The 20319-nt window shown below is 39.4% G+C and overlaps 1 protein-coding gene across 4 annotated transcripts; it reads left to right on the plus strand.

The window, feature by feature from the left end:
- Positions 1–6938: 6938 nt before the first annotated feature.
- On the plus strand, positions 6939–16842 carry PTP4A1 (protein tyrosine phosphatase 4A1). Of its 4 annotated transcripts, none has more exons than XM_034991643.1 (6): positions 6939–7225; positions 10681–11228; positions 12284–12376; positions 12699–12829; positions 13822–13896; positions 14335–16842. In XM_034991643.1, the coding sequence occupies exons 2-6, from the start codon at positions 11124–11126 to the stop codon at positions 14450–14452; spliced, it is 522 nt and encodes a 173-aa protein (XP_034847534.1). In that variant the 5' UTR covers positions 6939–7225; positions 10681–11123; the 3' UTR covers positions 14453–16842. The 4 variants fall into 4 exon arrangements, with proteins under 4 accessions (XP_034847534.1, XP_034847536.1, XP_034847537.1 ...); XM_034991645.1 differs by having other exon boundaries at positions 7020–7225; positions 10684–11228; positions 14335–15766; XM_034991646.1 differs by lacking the exon at positions 6939–7225 and adding an exon at positions 7794–8101.
- The last annotated feature ends 3477 nt before the right edge of the window (positions 16843–20319 follow it).

Consider the following 20319-nt stretch of genomic DNA (forward strand, 5'->3'; position numbering starts at 1 on the left):
TCATCATCTTCCTTCTGTTCTCACAATCTTCCTCTGGACAGATACAAAAAAATTGATTCTGTTTCAATTTACACATTCCAGGATGACTTCCCTTAGATCACATTCAATTCATCTTGACTCAAGTTTTCTGGGATCTGGGATGTAGGGAGCAAGGAGTCTGCTTCTCCCTCTCCCTCTGTCCCTCCCCGCCACCCCCTCACCCCCGCTCCTGTGCTCTCTCTCATATAAATAAAAATCTTAAAAAAAAAAAAAAAAGAATATTGGATGTGATTAAATTCCTTTAAACATTCATTTGCTCTCTCCCCCCATTATAAGAGTGGCATTTTGGGAAAGAAATTAGAAAATACAGAAAAGAAGAAAAAAACTGTTCATCCCATCTCTCAGTCACACCTGCAAAGCACTTAAATGTCAGTTATAACATGGTTAATATTTTGGCTTATTTTTTTTTCTATTTTTAACTTGCATTTTTACATAGTTGTAATTATACAAATTATATAAATTGTATTGTTTCTTTTCATTTAACATTACAAAGTAAGTATTTTCTCCATGTTAAAGTCATTAAAGGATACTTCTTAATATCTGAAGAATATGACATTATGTAGATGTTTCATTATGTAGATATCTCAAGTGATATCACCTACTATGCATTGGTTCTTTAAAGAATTTCTGAGTCTGATTTTTCTAACAAGTTCAAGAAAAAAATGCAAATGTGTATTTAGCACAGCTTGGAAAGCAATAAGGACACAATAAATTTTAGCTTTTATTTATTTATTTTTGAGAGAAAGAGAGAGAGAGCAGGGGGAGGGGCAGAGGGAGAGAAAGAATCTTAAGCAGGCTCCATGCTCAGCATAGAGCCCAACACAGGGCTGTCTCATGACCCTGAGATCATGAACTGAGCCAAAATCAAGAGCTGGATGCTTACCCAATTGAGCCACCCAGGCGTCCCATGCTTTTCTTCCTATTATAGTTATCTCTCAGGAGTTTGATTGTTCTCTGAAAACTTAAATATACAATTTTTAGGAGTTCCTACTCTACTATGTTCCTCAAAATCTTCAGAAATAGTGCCTTTCTCCAAGCATACTTTGAGTACCATTATTTCTTTTAAGCTTCTAGTGTGTTCCTCACATAGTGCTAATGAAAATGATCATGTGAATTATGGAACTTTATGTCAGTGTGCCACCACCATTCAGCACCATAGCGTAAAATAGGCTTACAATAATGACCTTATATCCTTGTTGGGACATGAACAAAAATTTTTGGAAGCCATGGGGCATGTTGTGATTCGAGTCTTCTCAATTCTATTTCTGTATCTCTGATCTAGCCACTTTTGTCCATTTCTGCTGCCCTCTGATAGTCAACACCATCATTGTTCCCCATTTGGAAGGTAGGAAACCTCAAGTCTTTAACCCCATCACACTGATTCCATTCTAGGACTCCCTCCAATCCATATTCCACAGACTAGGAAAGGTTATGTTCTTAAAAACATATATTTCCTGTTATACAGCTGTTGCTCATCATCCTTAAAATAAAATCCATTCTTACCAAGGCCTATAAGGACCTGCGTGATCTAGTCCCTGCCAGATCTCTCCAGGCTGACTCCCAGCTTTCTTCCCTTATTTCGCTGCAGTTCCTCAGGTCTTGCATCTCTCTGAACACCAACAAACTCTTCCCAGCTCGGTATTTGTTTTGTCATCCCTCTCCTCCTCTCCCTCTTTCCTTGATTCATTCTTGTCATTTAGGTCTGGGTCTCCTGGGAGGTACCACCCCCCGACCTCCCTGCCTAAGTCAGTCGTCCCACCACCTAGCCTGCTTACCTCTTTCACAGCACATATTATAACTTATAATTATATTCTTTGCTTAGTCACTTGTTATTTTCTCTTTCCTCATCTGTGTATAAGTTCTACTGGAGGCAAAAACAATGTTTACGTTGTTCTTCATAAGACAGCAGAGTGCCTTGTATATGCTATGCATTTTGTCCCTGTGACTTATTCATTCCATAACTGGAAGCCTGTACCTCCCATTCCCCTATACCCATTTTACCCACCAACATCCACCTCCTCCCCTCTGGCAACCACTAGTTTGTTCTCTGCAATTATGGGCCTGCTTCTCTGCTTTTGTTTGTTCATTTGTTTTTTAGATTCCACATGTAAGTGAAATCACATGGTATTCATTTTTCTAGGACTCACTTTACTTTTTTCACTTATTTGGTAGCTTCCAATGAAAAATGCACTAAGATAGCAATATTTGTCCAACATGCCCAGTTTAAAAAAAAAAAAAAATTGTGTTAGAGTAGGAAAAAAAAGTATGACTACTTTAGCATTTAGTTAAATAAATGTTATTATGTTTGCCGGAAACTGTTCAAGAACATTTCTCCTTATGTAAGGCTTACCCCCAGTAATGCTGCTTAGGTCAGTGTCTGTCTGGATTATCTGCAGCCTAAATGCCAACTCTGTAAATTAAAGCTGTCAAGTGACAACTTTGCCATAGCATGCATAACCAACTTTTAAAATTTATTTATACTCCATTCCCTTTCTCTGGCCAGATTAAATTCTCCTTTCCTAAGCCATTTTTTTACTCACTCCAGACTGTGGCATAATTCAACATGTTCTAAACAATTACATGGAAACTACAGCTCTTCTGATTTCCAATTCCCAAATGACTTTCATTAAGACTTTAGAATAGCAAAAGAAATTTTTCAGAGTTCACTAAATGTAACAATTTTCTTAAATCCCTCCAGGTAACAGTGTATGAATCAGTCATAATAATGGCATGCTATGAAAATGCTGTGAATTATTATAGGTTCATAATAAGTCCTTTATTCAGTGTCCCAAGGAAACAGTTCATTTCAACATGCAAGTGGAAATATTCTTTTGACTAATCTGTCCATCACATTGTAATGTGCATGCTGAACCTCCACAGAAGTAAATACTACATTAAGTGGCAGGATTTCTAAGGTGAAAACACATTTTCCTCTGATATGAAGACTTCCCTAATCAATTTCCAGGTTTCTATTTAAGTGGATTAAAATTAGTCATGAAAAGTAAAGAGACAGAAAATGGACATAATAAGGATTAACTGGAGAGAATTATTTTCTTAAATGGACGATTTTTTTTAAGTTGTTTGAAAACTGCCTTAATTTTATTGAGAAAACATTACTTCTGGTGATTGGGTTGGATGACTTAGTAAAATTTTTATTTCTGATCCAGCAGGATTCATTTATCTAAAGATATTTACATCTTTAGCACCCAGTTGGGTCGGTAACTGGCAGTTTCTACGTCTGACATATACAAAACACAACAGCCCAAGTATAGCTATCGGCCTATGGACTTTGTCCTTGAAAAGCCTGTTGTGACAAGCTTAATTGCTTGTTAGAGATCTCTGTGTTTAAAATTCCCACAGAAATGATGATGTAGCACTGCTGTTTGGCTTCATTATTCATCAAACTAATTTAAAAGATTTGATATCCCCATCACAAGAAAAAAATTTGTAACTATGTATGGGGACAGATGTTAGCTAGACTTATTGTGAGGATTATCTCACAATGTATACGAATATTGAATCATTAGCTTGAACACCTGAAATTAATATGATGTATGTCATTTATATCTCAGTAAGGTAAGTACACAGAAATATATAGATATAAAAAAAGACTTCATAAAACTTAATGTCTTAAGGGATGAAACTTTTTAACGTAGAGCATTAGTTTTAAGCATTTATGCTGACAATTGTATGTTCACAGAAATGTAAATGTGCTCTACATTTTTTAACATTTTTTACAATCACACAAGAAGATTAATTTTAGATATAAAACAAAATAGGCTGTTCTGTAACAGCAAAAGGAAAATAAACTTTTACAATGTTGATAGGGACTGTGTTGTGTCCCTGAATTTTTAGGAAATACTTAAGATTGCCCTCTGCACTAGTATCCAGACACCCACTGGCGTATTTGCTTCTACTAAGTATAGTTGGCATATTATTATACTTTGCAGTCTACTGTTTGTTTCTGGGTTAGTATTGACACATTCAATCTTTCTATCATTGCAATGGTAATATACATACTATATTAAATGCTTTTTTTTTATTAAATGCTTTTTTAATCAGACTTCCTCATAACCCCAAATCATCATTCTGTTTTGCTGAGAAAAGTAACTTATAGCTGGGCATCTTGTTTAGTAGGAGAAGTCATCTTCCATCTCAGGGCTTTTTCTGGAGCTTAGAGCAAGCATTAGCTTTCAGCATTGGGTTTTCTCACCTCTGGGTGTCTGGACCACTATTTGCAAGCATCTTGGCTCAGGCTGGAGACCTTCTGCTAATAAGTGTAGGTGCTGATGCTCCAAATGCAAATCTGTGGAGGTTAGTAGGTCTTCAGGCCACAGGAATCTCTGCACCCATATTGGGATTGACTACTGTTCTCTAAGAGTCAACACCTTTAAACTATTGGGCTGAGTAGACCAGACACCCTCAGCACTACAGTGAACCACCATGGCACAGGACACAAATAAACATGGCAGCTGCCAGAGTGACAGGCCCAGGGCTACCCTGAGAGAATTTAGCAAGCTGGTCAGCAAGACCATATTTATATTTGGTTTAAAGTGTGTCCTTTCTCTCAATAGCAAAAGTTTTCTCTAGTTTTTCATCCTTAAAATATGTCCTTTTCAAAATAGAAGATGGTACCTCATCTGAGAGGCTAAGACCTCTGGAAGCTGATTAATGCACTTGTGAGTTTGAGCCCAGCTTTTAGAGCTTGGTGAGCATCGCTGACTGGATACTCCATGTCAGCCCTACTTGTGGTAATTACAAGATGTGTGCATCACAAGGCTTGCAACTTGTATCACAAGTTCTACAAGAAAACTGGCTAATACTGATTTGGCTCTGCTTACCAATTGTTGAATTTATATCTTGTCCCAGCAAATTCATTTTTTGAAAAGTCATTACATGAAAAACTTTCACCACTCCAATTAGCATCACTGTGCTGACCAACTTTTGGAGTGAGAGTAGCTGATTGGAGTGAGAGTAAACTGATAAATGTTTTTTAGCTACACTAGTGTTTATGTTGGTCAAGCTTTTTGTTTATTATGAAGTTAATTCTGCCCATGACACACCGTTAGTATTTTCTCCTAGAGTGCCATCAATATTTTAACTTTATCAAAAGTTTTTGTCATATAGAAGTTTGTAATTTTTATATAATGAAATCTATCTTTTTCTTTGTGTCTTGAGTTCCCTGACCTACTTAGGAAGGTCCCTTCCACCCCAAGATTTTTTTAATATTTTTTTTGACATAACACTTTAAGATCTTTACTCCATTTAAAGTTTATTTGTAAAAGGACATTGTCTCTCAAGCTCTTTAGTTTTCCTTGATTTAGATGGATTCAAAAGTTTCCTAAGCGAGTAATTTCTTTAAAATGAAGATGATTTGGGGGCCCCTGGGTGACTCAGTCGTTAAGCGTCTGCCTTCAGCTCAGGTCATGATTCCAGGGTCCTGGGATCAAGCCCCGCATTGGGCTCCCTGCTCCGCGGGAGGCCTGCTTCTCTCTCTCCCACTCCCCCTTGCTTGTGTTCCCTCTCTCGCTGTGTCTCTCTCTGTCAAATAAATAAATAAAATCTTTAAAAATAAATAAATAAATAAAATGAAGATGATTTTACCTTTGCTTCTGTAAAAGCCTGACACAATGCCTTTTTTCAAAAGTGCTTACTTTGTTTACAGAGTATATGTTTACAAGAATGTGGAATAACTACCCAAGCACTCTAGATAGAAGTACTAACAAATCCTAAAATACTGCAGTACAGTGACTGAGAACACAATTTGATCCCTAAAGCCGTCTCCAATCTACTGCTCAGTGAAAACAGCAAACAAAAGGCCTCAGTGTTAGTAGAAAACCGAGTTCTTCAAAGCAGGTAAAAGTCCTGTTTAGTCCTTCCATAAGGTAGAGAAAGGGTCCCCAGATTATAAGTGACAAAGCTGCCCTTGTGTAGCACAAAACAATCACGATAAGGCTTTACTTCTTAAAGGCCTAAATTATGAAGAGAGGGGAGCAACAGAACTGAAAATGAAAAAAAAAAAAAAAAGGCTTTAGCTTTGACGCAAAGAATGACAGCAGTCCTTGACATAACCAAAGATTCTCAATTTTTAAAAACGCTTCCTTTTAGCAGTGACTAACCTTTCATTATCTGTGACAACACATCAAGTGAGCAGCCGTACAAAGGATGCATGTGATTTCGAAATGCCACAACTGAGCCAACTGCAGCTGCCCGCGTGTGCAGTCTGGAGGCGTGACCAAAAAAGACTGTAGGGAGCACGGAGCTTTATCTGCCTCACGAGGTACTCTCCCAGCCTCCCGTAGCAGAAGTTTCTCCCCGCTCGAAAGTGCCCCCGGCGACAAGTCTTCACCTGGTCCGAGTCTAGGGCCGTGGCGTTCAAGGTGTTGAGTCACCGGGTACAGCGGTCGTGCGACATAAATATTACTTGATGACGGAGATCGGGGTGGCGCAGGTGCCAAGGTAAACCGCTGGCAGCGATGCCTGTGGTTTGACTTAAGGCAGAATAAAGTAGGGTCGGGACTGAGCCACGCTTCTGGCCCCGAAGGGACTGCATTTTAAGTTGAGGCAACTTCAAAGCTCCCCATGTGACATGTGTGCGCTCCTCGGCGGCTGGAACTAGGAGAGCCAGGGTTTCCGGCGCGATTCCTTCCAGTCGATAGGCTGCAGCCTTCCCCCGCTCGCAGCCCTTCCCTACCCCAGGCTCGCTCGGCCCCTGAGTCCCCCCCCAGCCCCTTCCCTCCCCCGCCCGCGAGACGCTACGACTCCAGCACTTCGCCATTCATCAACCGGTTCACACCGGCAGCGGCCGCCGCGCGGTGACGTCGGCGGGGGGCGGGCTTCCGCCCCCGCTCGTCGGCTCTCGGCCGGGGCCCCGGCCACAATTGGTGGCCGGGAGTTCGCACGTCGCGCCGGCTATAAAACGGAGGGCCTGTGACGCAAGGGCGCCTCGGCGCGCGTATTGGCTCCCCCTACTGCGGGCCGGCTGGGCTGCGCGCTCTTCTCGGAGCCGCTCACTGCATGGTAGAGTCTGGTGCCCCCGCCGCCGCCTGCGAAGCCGCCGCCGCCCCGCGACGACCACCGCTACCCCCTGCCCTGCAGCCGCCGCCGCCGCCGCCGCCTGTGTCGCCGCCGCCTCGGGACCGGCTGTATGATTAGGCCACAATCTTCAATGAGTAAACATATTCCTGTGAGTATCCGTCGCACCGCCGCCTCTGGGGCCGGGGCTCCCCGACCGGCCCCCCCATCCCCACCGTCGCCTTTGTTCGGAGCCCGGCGTCCGCTCCCCAGCGCCCCGGCACGCAGTTCCGGTGGGTCCCTGGCAGGAGGGGGCCGGACCACGGTCCTGTGGCCGGACGGTGGGGCGGGCTGCGGGGAGGCGGCCGCTGGGGTCCACGGGGCTGCGGGTTGGCGGTTGACTGCGGGGGCACCCGCTTCCTTGTCCCTGCCGAGCCGGGGGCGGCCGGGCCTGCGCGGCGGGTGGGGGCGGTTTCGGCCCCCGCAGCGGGCCGGGCGGGGCGGCACAAAAGCCGCTTTGTGACCGCCGCCTCCGCCCTTGGCCCTCCGGTCTGGCGCGCCTGTCCAGGGCCCGGCGGGCTCCGCGGCGTCCCGAGGCCCCTTTGTTTGGCCGAAAGAGAGCGGCCCGCCTGGGAAGCGGGAGACGTGGCCCGGGGTGGGGCAAGGGCTGCGCGTGTCACTGCGGAGCCGGATACGGGGAGGGCGCGGCGGCGGGGTCGCCACCGGACCCGGGCCGGCGTGGGGTAGGCGGGGCGGCCGGCGAGGCTGATAACGGTCTCGGCCGGGAGGTCTCCGGGCTCGGGGGCTGGCACGGGACAGGAGCCTGGTGCAGGGACCCCTGTGCTCCGCGGCCCGGACCGGCGCCCCAGACAAAATGGCTTCGGCGTCCGCGCCTGACTGAAGGCGCGGCGCGAACCCGTGATTGCGGCGCGGAGAGGGGGCGCCGCGGGCGGGCCCCGGCGCGCACCGCTGCGAGCGCGGAGCTGCGGCCATCGGGGGCTTTCCGCGAGCGGCACCCTTGGCGGGGGCTAGCGCGACACTCTGCTAGGTGAGGAGACCGACTGCCTGCCCCGCCCTGCGCCCTTAGCCTCCACCTGGTAATTCGAGCTGTTCCGGATTTAACGCCCCACTTCGGGCTCTGGATAATGGGAACAAGTCGAGTCTTGTCCTTTCTCGGGGGCAGGTCGGTGGAGAAATGGTCTGGGTCTGAGCGCCTTGGAAACTGCCAGGACTACTGTTGCACTGAAGCGAAGGAGTCCACGGCCGGGCACCAGTATACACTTTCCCTGCCAATCTTTGGGGCCCTGGATGGCGCCTTTTAATCGGGGACTATTTAGAACTGTTCCTGAAATCCTTGGTGTAATATGTTGTTGCCTGCTTTTGGCTTGTGGCAACAGCAGCCGACCAGAGCCAGAATTCTGAGGTTTATCTTCTGTCCGTGGAAGCCTTCTACCATTCCAAGAGTATTAAGTTGTTATTTGCGCTGTAGTTGGAACCGTCGACCTGCTTCGGATCCAGATTCTGAGGCAATGCTTCCTGTTACTCTTTTTATACGAATTTTGTTCGATGGCAGTTAATCAGTTGAAAACCAAAAAGCTAGGTCATTCCCAGCAGTAAAGCAGCATTTTACATATCCTCTATAGTAGGTGCATTACTTAAGGTATAGTAGGTCTGGAAAAGACTTTACAACGAACTGTTGGACAGAGCGGTGGTTATACGGATTAATTGCTTTGACTCTGCAATCTGACAAACTGACTTAAGCTTCTGCACAGAAATTGCTTTGTTCCCGCCCCGCCTCCCGTGTATATTATTGTGATTATATGGAATGATAGATGGGAGGGGGAAGAAATGCCTTGGTATTTCTGAGCTGCCTATTGTGGATAGTTTTTCCTGTGGCAAGGAAATTGGTAACGAGGGAATGTTACGAGATGTTAGGTAGTTGGGGTCACTGCTCTTTTGGTGGAAGTTCCCCCCCCCAGCCACTGGATGGCTCCACTAAGTGAGTTATTTCTGTTGCTTTCTCTGCTTCCTGATGAACTTGCTTACATGAAGAGATGAGGCCAAAGTCAGTTGTAACAGGAGTTTTAGCTGTTAAATGTGGAAGTCGTGATGTGAAACACTACTGTCTTTCTCATACATCTGCTTTCAATTGAAAAAAGATAGTATCTGGAAATCAGAACACTAAGCCACGAGTCATTGCACTTAACAGCTTTACAAATGACTTCTTTAATTCATTGTATGTCATGGAGAAGCTGCCAGAATTCACTTTTTTATTCTAAGGAAGTAATATTTAGGATTTGAGGTGAAAAGTATAACTGAAATTATTTTCCAGATTATTGCTGTGTTCACTGTAATAGAGCCAAGTTTACTTCATGGTAGTCACTAATGTTTTGACCCAACTAGCAAATACATGAAGGAATAATCTCTGAGGGCTCCTTTGAACAAATTTGGAATAATGAAGGTCCTCTTTCTTCTGGGACAGCTTTGTAAGAAATGACTCCTGAGGCTACTTCTTTGTTTTGACAGGAAAATGAACTGGGTTTTTGACTTGCTGTTTTTCACTGATCTGCTAGATCGCCATATGAATTCTTCAAAATTAGCAAAATTGTTCTAGAAACTATAGCATGGTGCAAAATGCTATTTAAAGGTACAAAATGAAAATAGTTTGAATTTAATTTTAAGATTTTGAAATGCTTAAATATAAACTAAGGGAATCTTTGGTTAAAAGATGTTATTTGGTAATTTGCCCTTGAGAATACATACAAAGTGTTTGGGGCAGTGGCTGGCATTTGGTACTCTTGTTAACCTGTCAATTTTTCTTATTCCTCTCTTTACTCCTTAGCACACACAAGTCTTTTTTTTTTTTTAACTTTATTAATGTTTATCCTTGTAATATTTCATATAACAAGTTGATTAACTTCCAGAGACTCAGATAAGGAAAATCTGTTAAAAGGGAATTGTAAATTAATAGGTTAGGGATCAAATGAGATAGTGTATGTGGAAGCATTTGGAAACCAGTTTCTTGTCTTCCTCTTAAGAACATATTGGTTGAAGGGCGCCTGGCTGGCTCAGTTGGTAGAGCATGTGATTCTTGATCTTAGGGTTGTAAGTTCAAGCCCCACGTTAGATGTAAAGATTATTTAAAATTTTTTAAAAATATTAGTTGAGTCTTTAGAGGAGTAAGTAAATTATGCAAGGACTAACAGCTTCCAAAGTTTTCATGAAGTTTACAATATGTAAAAATATTTCCTAAGCTGGAAAAATCAATATAGAAAGCGGTAGATTTTATAATACTGTAAAGCCACCAGCTATTTAAAATGAATAATTAGTAGAAGAGTATGTGTAGGTGATAATGTCTAAATGTAACAGTGGTATTCTTTGAGGGGTCTCTGTATTAGGTTAGTAATTTCAATTTAAAGTAATCTATTTGTGAATGCTTGTTTTATGGTTATTGATTTAATTTGTAATTACCCTTATATTTCTGTGGTTTAAGTAAAAGTTGAAAAGGTGGCTTGGGCCCAAATTTGAAAAGACAGTTGTGCACTTACATGCTACAAAAGCATAACATGTTCCTTTGAATTGGGAAACAACTTTTTTCTTCTCTCTCTCTTTTTTTCTTTTAAACAGCAGTTCTGTGGTGTTCTTGGTCACACATTTATGGAGTTTCTGAAGGGCAGTGGAGATTACTGCCAGGCACAGCACGACCTCTATGCAGACAAGTGAACTGTAGAAATTCATTACTACTCCACCAAGAAGCCCCCGTAAGAGTGGTTAACCTGGACACAGAAGTGTTGAATTGAAATCCACAGAGCATTTTACAAGAGTTCTGACCTGGATGGGGTAAACCTCAGTGCACTTCCTTTCTATTGCCTCAGTATTACTGGATTGAAGAATTGCTGCTTCTTGTTAGGAGGTTCATTTCATTTCTCATTACTCCCAACTTCATACTCAAAGCACTGAGAATTTCAAGTGGAGTATATTGAAGTAGACTCAGTTTCTTTGCGCCATTTCTGTATTCAATTTTTTAAATTCTTTCATAACCCTATTGAGTGTTTTTTAACCAAATTAACATGGCTCGAATGAACCGCCCAGCTCCTGTGGAAGTCACATACAAGAACATGAGATTTCTTATTACACACAATCCAACCAATGCGACCTTAAACAAATTTATAGAGGTAAGGCTTGATGCTTGTTAATGTCTTAAACTGGTTGCAGTTTAATGGTGAGGTTTTTTATCAAACAGAATAAATAGTAGTTTAGAAAAATTATGTTGGTATGCCTACAGTTGAATTTTCAAGAAATGAAATATCAGTTTCTTTAGGTTACAGAAAATTATTTTGTACATTTCAAAAAAGGACATGTACTTGAATTAGTTTGGATTTATAATAAGATCATCTAGTTGTTCATGCCTCACAGTTTATTTAAATCTCTATGAGGTCAGTATAACAGTATGATTCTCACTTATAAGAAATTTATAGAAGGAAGACTGCCACTTAGAGATTGTTCATGTATCTGCTTAGTCTAATGACTAATACTGTAACCAAAGTTAGTTAATGTCTTGAATCCTTTTTGATGCTTCGAAGCCAATTTTTAGCTACTAATTATAATTAGTAATAATGGATTATGCGTCTTAAAGCTTGTCGTTTTAAATGATGTGGGGTTTTTTACACTGTACTTACAGGATTTTAGAGTCTTTGAATATACCTTTAAGGTTCTAAATTACCATGTGTACTGCCAGTGAGCAAAAGTTTAAGTAGTTAATGTAATCAAGTCAAGTTAGATTACTTGTAGTCATGAGTGATTCCTTTGGGTTCTATTTACCTTTGTCTCTGAATTGCTTCTCTCTTTTGTTAGTGCTTCATTTCCATCTAGCCAGTGTTACCATGACTATAAACACCTTCCATGTATGAAGGGCCACAAGATTTTTTTTTTTCATTTATTAAAAATATATGTGATGTTTAATATTCCTCTTTTATGCTATTCTAGTGTTGTCCTTTAAAGCAGGATTTCACTTCCCAGAGTTGAATTGTGAATGTGGGTGGTGTGAAAAAATAATAAATAAATAAATAAATAAATAAACAAGATTTCACTTTCCTGTTAAACATACATAGGTTATACCATTCATTCCTTGATTTTCTGTTAACTAGCAATACCTTTTGAACACTTGGTGAGCAGGAATAACATGGTTATAAAAACTTCATTAATTATTTTTTATGTATGTTTTATCCAGGAACTTAAGAAGTATGGAGTTACAACAATAGTAAGAGTATGTGAAGCAACTTATGACACTACTCTTGTGGAGAAAGAAGGCATCCATGTTCTCGTAAGTGTTTAATAGTTCTGTGTGTTTGATACTGTGCTACAAAATGACCAACTTCAAAAAGCTTGATTATTTTTTTAAGTTATTACGAAAGTATGCAGAATCTTAATTTCTAAATAAAGATGAAAGCTAAGTAAAGCTCTAAAGTAATGAGATCTTTATAAAGATTCGGAATTTATTTGCATTTCATTGACAGTGGGGTTTCATACAACACATGTTTAAGCATATTAAAATGCTTTTGAAGACATCTGAGTGGTAGAAATTTAGAAGTATTAGTTGGCATTTATATTTAAAAAAATCTAAAATGTTTATTCTTTTGACTTAGGATTGGCCTTTTGATGATGGTGCACCACCATCCAACCAGATTGTTGATGACTGGTTAAGTCTTGTAAAAATTAAGTTTCGTGAAGAACCTGGTTGTTGTATTGCTGTTCATTGTGTTGCAGGCCTTGGGAGGTAAGAGAATTTCTTAAATCCATTTAATGGTATTGGTCTTGATCCTAGTAAAAACTTGATTTTGAGTCCAGGAAAAATTCAGTTATCACTTTGTGAGTCAGTTCGCTTTGTTAGATTACATATTAAATTAAATTTAAAAGGAGGTGAATGTAATAGAATAATGTATTCTAGTACAGCTGGAACTAACAAATGCTATAGTTGTAATTTACACTTGTCTCTGTGGGCACAATTACTTACAGAATTAATTGTGTGTCCTAGGTTATATCAATGATATTGGAATCATTGTCCAAACTCATTGTGAAAAAGAATTATGAATCATTTCTAAGGTGGTTTGCGTTGCATATGGTGTACTTTTGATAGCGTTCTTGATCCTGGAGATTCCAATTCAGTAGGAATTCATTACCCAGTAACACCCAAATATTCATATCCAGATTTGTAAGTCACTATCACTGCGCTCCATCCCCACCACCAAAAAAAAGTTCTTTTCTAGTGGGGAAAAGTAAAATGAGCATTGATCGCCCTGGGGGGTTTGGCATGCAACTGTGTCACAGTCTCATTGATAAGCAAAAAAGGAAGCAAACATTTCCAGAAGATGTTTAGGAAAAGGAGTTCATGACCTTTAAAAAAAATTTTTTTTTAAATAGGAAATATTTTTCACTGCTTGGATTCAGAAAAAATTATCTGCATTTATCAAGATTTACCCCCTTAAGTTTTTTTAAGATTGACCTCGAATAATACAAGTCTTAATTTCTAGATTCATTTGTAACAAGGGCATAGTTTATTTTTAGTTCTAGGTAAAGGCCTGAGTTTAGTAGGGAAATGCTGATGCTTTATTCATTTTTTAACAAGAAGTCAACATTTACTATAAGGTATTACATAGGAAGGGTGGTAAATAATAGTAATTTTAGGTTAGGAAATGAAAGTTTGGAGTGTTGAATTTTCCAGGATTTGATTTTGAAAAAAGTGATTTATCAAAATTCTTATCCTACCAGAGCCCCAGTGCTTGTTGCCCTAGCATTAATTGAAGGTGGAATGAAATATGAAGATGCAGTACAGTTCATAAGACAGTAAGTATATAATGAATTTTATTTTCATTTCTTCATTGTCGGTGGATTTTATTAATACAAAAACAGTTTTTCCCCCACAGCCCATCTAACCATTACATTCATTTTTTAAGATAGTATTAAAACCAGGAAGTAAGATCTTATTTACACTCCTTGTAAATGCTCGTATTACAGAGATTCTAATCAATAAGTTGTCTTTTCTCAGATCTCATATACGTGGATATATAAATTTTGACTATTGTAACCAGCACTCAAGATTTAGGACTTTTTAGTATCCTTTTTCCATTCCACATGTATGCCTATCCATAAATTAAGCATTAAGTCGCAGCATAAAAATCAAAAGATAAATTGCCACGAGAGATGATAATTGTCTATAGCATAGTAAATGGTAATACCAGGATTTTGCTTTAGTAACTTCATCTTTTGTTTTTCTTCATCTAGAAAGCGGCGTGGAGCTTTTAACAGCAAGCAACTTCTGTATTTGGAGAAGTATCGTCCTAAAATGCGGCTGCGCTTCAAAGACTCCAATGGTCATAGAAACAACTGTTGCATTCAATAAAACTGGGGTGCCTGATGTAATTGCCTTGGAAGTGGAACTTGAAACAGGACCTAATTTGTCATACATACTAGCCAACGTGTTGGCTTGGTGATTAAGTCTAATGAAGCTTCCATAGGAGTATTGGAAAGCTGTTTTATCAGGCCACAAGTTTGACAGAATTGCAACCTCTATGTTTGGGTTACAATCAACCTATTTGGACACTTAGCAAAACATTTTTGCTTTACAGCATTTAAAATGTGCTTATCACTTGTACCAATTGACCTTTCCTGAAATCATGGAGTATTGAGTTATGTCTTTAAATCTATTCCCATGCCAGAATCTTATCAATATATAAGAAATTTAGAAAGATTAGGTGCCAAAATACCCAGCACAATACTTGTATATTTTTAGTATCATACTGAACTAAAATCCCAGGAACTATGAACACTCTGGACCTTATGTGGTTTATTCCTTCAGTCATTTCAAACATAGAAATTAGGGCCTATATGGTTATTTGCCTGCTCACTTTATGTTTACATCTCCCACATTCATACCAGTATACATCAGGTTTGCTCAACTTTTTTTTTTTTTAAACCAAGTCTTACAATGATTATTTCATGTCTTTCTACAAATTTCATTTTGTGCTGTTATAGAAAACCTCCATTTTGAAAATCTACGTTGTACAGAAGCACATGTCTTTAATGTCTCCAGACAAAAAAGCCTTACAGTTAATTTTAATGTTTGCACTTTGGGGTGCAACTTACAGGGAGGGCCTGAAAAAAGAACGGGAGGGGGCTATTAAGTATTTTTAGTAAAATGTTGCCTTTGTCTTGTGCAGAACATGTAGAATATGCTCTTTAATTTAGTAAATATTTTTTTAAAAGGTAGAGATGCTTTGTTATCGTAGCTAAAACAATTCTTAATCATAAAATTTCTGAAATTCTTGTAATTTTTTTTCTTACTCATCTGAAGTTGTTTACCAACTTATTTTTGTTTGAAGTGTGATTTTTTTTCTTCTCTTCCCAACCTCTCTTGCAAAAAAAAAAAAAAAAAAAGTGGGTTTCTGCTAATGAATTGAGCAGACATCTAATATTTTATATGCCTTTTGAGCTGTGTAACTTAATATTTGGATACTTGATAATTTGTTTTATTATGTAATTGATAAAATGGTGATGTGTATTAATGTTAGTTCAACCATATATTTATACTGTCTGGGAATGTGTGGTTATAGTTCTGTGGGAGAAATAATTTGTCAGTGTTCACCAGCTTGTAAAAATCTAGTGCGAGAGCTTAAACATCTAAATAAATAATGAAATGCATTTATCATCATTGAAATTGTTTGGCTTAAAGTTAACTTATTTTGTAGAAAATGATAGAAATGAATTATGCTTCACTTAGTGCCATTTGAAGTATGTCCTCTTTTTTTTTTTTTTAACAAATGAAGGATTAAATGAAGTTGACATTTAGTAAGCCCTTTATCGACACAATTTGTTACAGTCATGAGAACTGTTTAATATTAAAAGTACTTTCCATTATAGACTTTTCATTTTTAAAGGTTTAAATAATTTTGAACCAGTGTACTATGCTATATTGAGAAACTGTAGAGGAAGGCCTTAATTTGAAGCTCAGTTCCACCAAACAATAACTTGTTTTGGGCAACTTCTGAGCCCATTTTCTTATTTGCAAATAATGGATGCCTTTATAGGTTTTGATATTTGAATATAATATTTGGCACATGAGGGCCTAATAAATGTTAAATTTCTTTCAGTAATCTAAAGTGCTTCCTTTGCATAGCTCCTGTTAATCTGAAAGGGACAGATGTCCTTGTCTGGTTTTTTTTTAATAGGGTAAAACAGATTCAGAAAAAAATGGTACTCCACATTGTATTTTAAAGATTTTGCTTCCATCTCTTTGTGCCAGTTTAGCACCTAATATACACCTTTTTTGAACCTTAGAGCCAAGGCAAAGGAATAAGGAGGGGTCCCTGGGGACCTTTAGTTCTTTAAATCTTAGATCCTTTGTAATTGGGACTAGTTATTTAACCTGGGTTTTTTTGTTGCTGTTTTGTTCTTTTTTAAATGCAGCCTGCCCCTGAAGGTAATTTGATAATTTTGTGTAATTGATAACAGTGATAATTGCTACTCTCACACAGCCCATAAAACAGCATTTGTTTATTGAGAGGAGGTGCCATCATGATGGATGAAACATCTTGAGTTTGAAACATTGTTGGTTTGCAGTATTGGATTGTATATATATGGTGCTTAAAATCAATTTATAAACCTCATCTGTACAGTATACAAATGATGAAACTTGCTTTTTATCCAAATATTTTGTGTCTTGTAAATATGACTATAGAAATACCCATTATACATTCTGGGAGATTCCTTATATCTAATAAGAAATAAAATAGAGAAAATGAGATCTTGAATATAAGAAGTTATCAGATGGTGTTTGAAAATTTGGTTACTTGGTTTTGGATAACAATTTCCATCAATAGGATGATATAAATAGTGACTAGTTGACTAGGCCTGTCTATAGGAACCATAATGCTGACAAGTAAGTAATGTGATTACTGAATCATAACAAGAGAATGCAGTCCTTTAGTTGAAAGCAAAACCTAGAGACGTATTGCCAGACTAACCAATTAATGTAGCTATTATGATAGCTACCATTAAGGATCTTTTTGTCAGGTAATTTTCATAATTTGATTATCTTAAAATCCTGTATTTTCCCAATTTTATACATAAGGGCTATGTATCAGATAGTCACAGTTAGGTGACTATCTGATAACTAGAATGCAGGGATTCAGGGTACCTGGGTGGCTCAGTCAGTTGAGTGACTTGCTTTCAGCTCAGGTCATCAACTTGGAGTTGTTGAATTGAGTCCCCCCTTCTGGCTCCATGTTCAGCAGGGAGTCTGCTTGAGATTCTTTCCCTCTGTCGCTTGCCCTACTCTCAAAATCTTTTTTTAAAAAAATGCAGGGATTCAAACATGTGACTACTACACACAGCTATGATGACATATGCCTGACCTTTTTTAATGTAATCATTGTTAAAGGTTTTAGGAGCTCTTGAACTGCCTACGGAACTCATTTTCTTTAAAGAAGTGTGAATACCATGTGATTGTGTAAATTTCTTCATTTAGATTGAGCCTTCTCCTTTTTCTACAAGACCCTTTTTGAAGTAAATCAGGATAGGCTAGGATAATGCTGCAGAAATAACCAACCCTGAAAATTATTTAGATATTCCTTACTTAAGCTTCATATCCATCCACCCAAGCTGATGGAGCGTCTTCTCTCTAGAACAGTGCTAGTTGTGACAAAAGGCCAAAAGGGCTTTGATAATTAAGTTCTTGACTAAGAAATCATAACACATATCCAACTCATTGGATAGAACTGGTTACATAGCCACCAGCACGAAAAATGCAATCCTACTGTGCTGAAAAGCTAGAAATTTACAGCAGTAATTGCTACCACATCAGAGTTTATAAACTTACTCACTTCTGTTTTTTATTTATTTTTTTAAGTAAGCCCTATGCCCGTAGGGCTTGAACTCCCAACCCTGAGATCAAGATTCACATGCTCTACCCACTGAGCCAGCTAGGTACACCTAAAGTAAATTTGTTTTTTAAAGAGTATATCCACAGTAACATCCCACATAACTGAAATATCAAGCATAGCGGATAAAGTTCCCAAGCAACCAAAATAGATGTCATGAAGTTTAGGCATCCAAGTGTGTGCTTATTAGGGAATCAAAGGTGCTTATTTAAGCCTATTTAAACTTATTTTAGAGTAACTTTAGCCAGCATTTGTAATTTGGTTTCCTGCCAGACTAGAGGTAAGATGCAGAGCATGGGGAGAGAAGCACATGGGCAAGATACACTTGCCAACCTGATATTGAAAGACTTCGACTATGAAAACTAAGCTGAATTTAAAAAGCACAGCCATTTGGGATGCATCGATGCTATGGACTAACAGCCTTAGGCTTATACCTCTGTAGACCTTCAGCCCATCAGTGTTTCACACAGAGCACAGAACAATTACAGATGTTTATAATGATTGCCCTTCATCATCAAAACTATAAACCATTACATTTGGCTTTGTATGTTGTTTTTGTTTTTTTTTTTAAGATTTTGTTTATTTATTTGAGACAGAATGAGAGACAGAGAGCATGAGCGGGAAGAGGGTCAGAGGGAGAAGCAGACTCCCCGCCGAGCAGGGAGCCCGATGCGGGACTCGATCCTGGGACTCCAGGATCATGACCTGAGCTGAAGGCAGTCGCTTAACCAACTGAGCCACCCAGGCGCCCTGGCTTTGTATGTTTTAAGGCAAATTTTATCATCTAAAATGTTCAAGGGATGTTCTTAGGAAAATGGTGCCATGAATAAATAAGTTTGGCAAACACTGACCTAAATTTAGATATTATTTACTGCTAATGCCTTTACTGTGTTAATTTAAATTTTCTATCTTTCCAAGAGTACAATATAATAACTATTGAGTAAGTCAGCTCCCCAAAGGAAACAGATGGTACATTCCCAGTGGTCAATTGAGAACATTTAATAGAGGGAAACCAACAAGGGAGACTGCAGTACTGTTACCATCTCCAGGCCTGAAGAGGCAAGGAAGGGGGGAGCAGTTGACAATTGGACAGAACAGCTAAATGGAGAGGACCGCCTCACAGAAGCTGTGACTCTAGTAGGAAGACAGCCAACTAACTCGCAGCAATCCCGCAGAAGGGAGGGGAGAGAGCCAGGAATAAATAGCTATCTCCATTTCCCCATCTCCTTTAATGTCCTGCTTACGCCCCATTCTCCTTCAGCCCTCCTCCCCTTAGCCCAATCCAAGAAGAAGGCAGGGCAAAGGAACCTGGAGTCTATGATAAACCCTTTGGGCACAGAGCAGAAGGGAGACTAGCAGAGAGTGGGAAACAAAATACTCTGTACAACTGTGGGTTCCTTTTTTTCACAGATGACTGTTTGGGACTACAGTATTCTGCAGAACGTGTTTTCAGAAAACTTGACATCCATTTATAGATATACAAACTAACACATATAAACACACTTTTTAAAAAGTGACAATGGAAGAATCTACATTAATAAGAAACAGCTCGTTCATTCAAATTCAATTTAATCAAGTGTTGATTTTGGGGGGAGCAGAATATAATTTCTCTAAAAAAAATGGTAAGATCAACAACATAATGTCCATTTCACTTTTGATTTACTAACTGTGATCATGGAGTCGGTCATTTTTGCAAAATATTCCAGGGCTTTTTCCCAAAGATCCTTATTAACCAGTTATTCAGATAATTTGTCTTGAAGCTACTATGGCATGTACTATGGCAACCATGTAAATTTTCTTTCTTCCAATTTTTAATTGATTTAACTCGACCAGAAACTCATCTAATAACTTTTGGGGGATGCCTGGGTGGCTCAGCAGGTTAAGCGTCTGCCTTCAGCTCAGGTCATGATCCCAGAGTGCTGGGATCGAGTCCCACATCGGGCTCCTTGCTCAACAGGGAGCCTGCTTCTCCTTCTGTCTGCCACTCCCCCTGCTTGGTGGTGATTTGAGCAGTTCTCCAAAAGCACTTTCATTGACTCCGAACAATACTGAAACTTAAATTTCACTTGCATATGTTTACATTGTGTTGTTGGCTACACTGGCAAAAAAAATGACCAACAGGTGGGTTTGGATGTAATTCACAATGCTAATGTTAATTAGGGAGAAATACTTGTAGACTAATTTTATAAGTGGATGTTCGTCAATGAAAATACTATATTTTGCTTCCCTGGAACTTAATTTACATAGGGACTCAAATAATGAATATACAGCTAAAAAGAGCCCCTAGTTCGAAGGAATAATCAACAGTTCAGCTTCTATTTGATCTAATGAG

Source organism: Mirounga leonina, unplaced genomic scaffold (genome assembly GCF_011800145.1).
Source record: "Mirounga leonina isolate KUSES-001 unplaced genomic scaffold, KU_Mleo_1.0 Mir_53, whole genome shotgun sequence".
Classification (NCBI taxonomy): Eukaryota; Metazoa; Chordata; class Mammalia; order Carnivora; family Phocidae; genus Mirounga; species Mirounga leonina.

Excerpts from the sequence above, each read along its gene's own strand:
- PTP4A1 (XM_034991643.1), top strand. The coding sequence starts at position 11,124 with ATGGCTCGAATGAACCGCCCAGCTCCTGTGGAAGTCACATACAAGAAC. Across the intron at positions 11,229-12,283 it reads CCTTAAACAAATTTATAGAG|GAACTTAAGAAGTATGGAGT; the intron begins GTAAGGCTTGAT and ends TGTTTTATCCAG. Across the intron at positions 12,830-13,821 it reads TGTGTTGCAGGCCTTGGGAG|AGCCCCAGTGCTTGTTGCCC; the intron begins GTAAGAGAATTT and ends TTATCCTACCAG.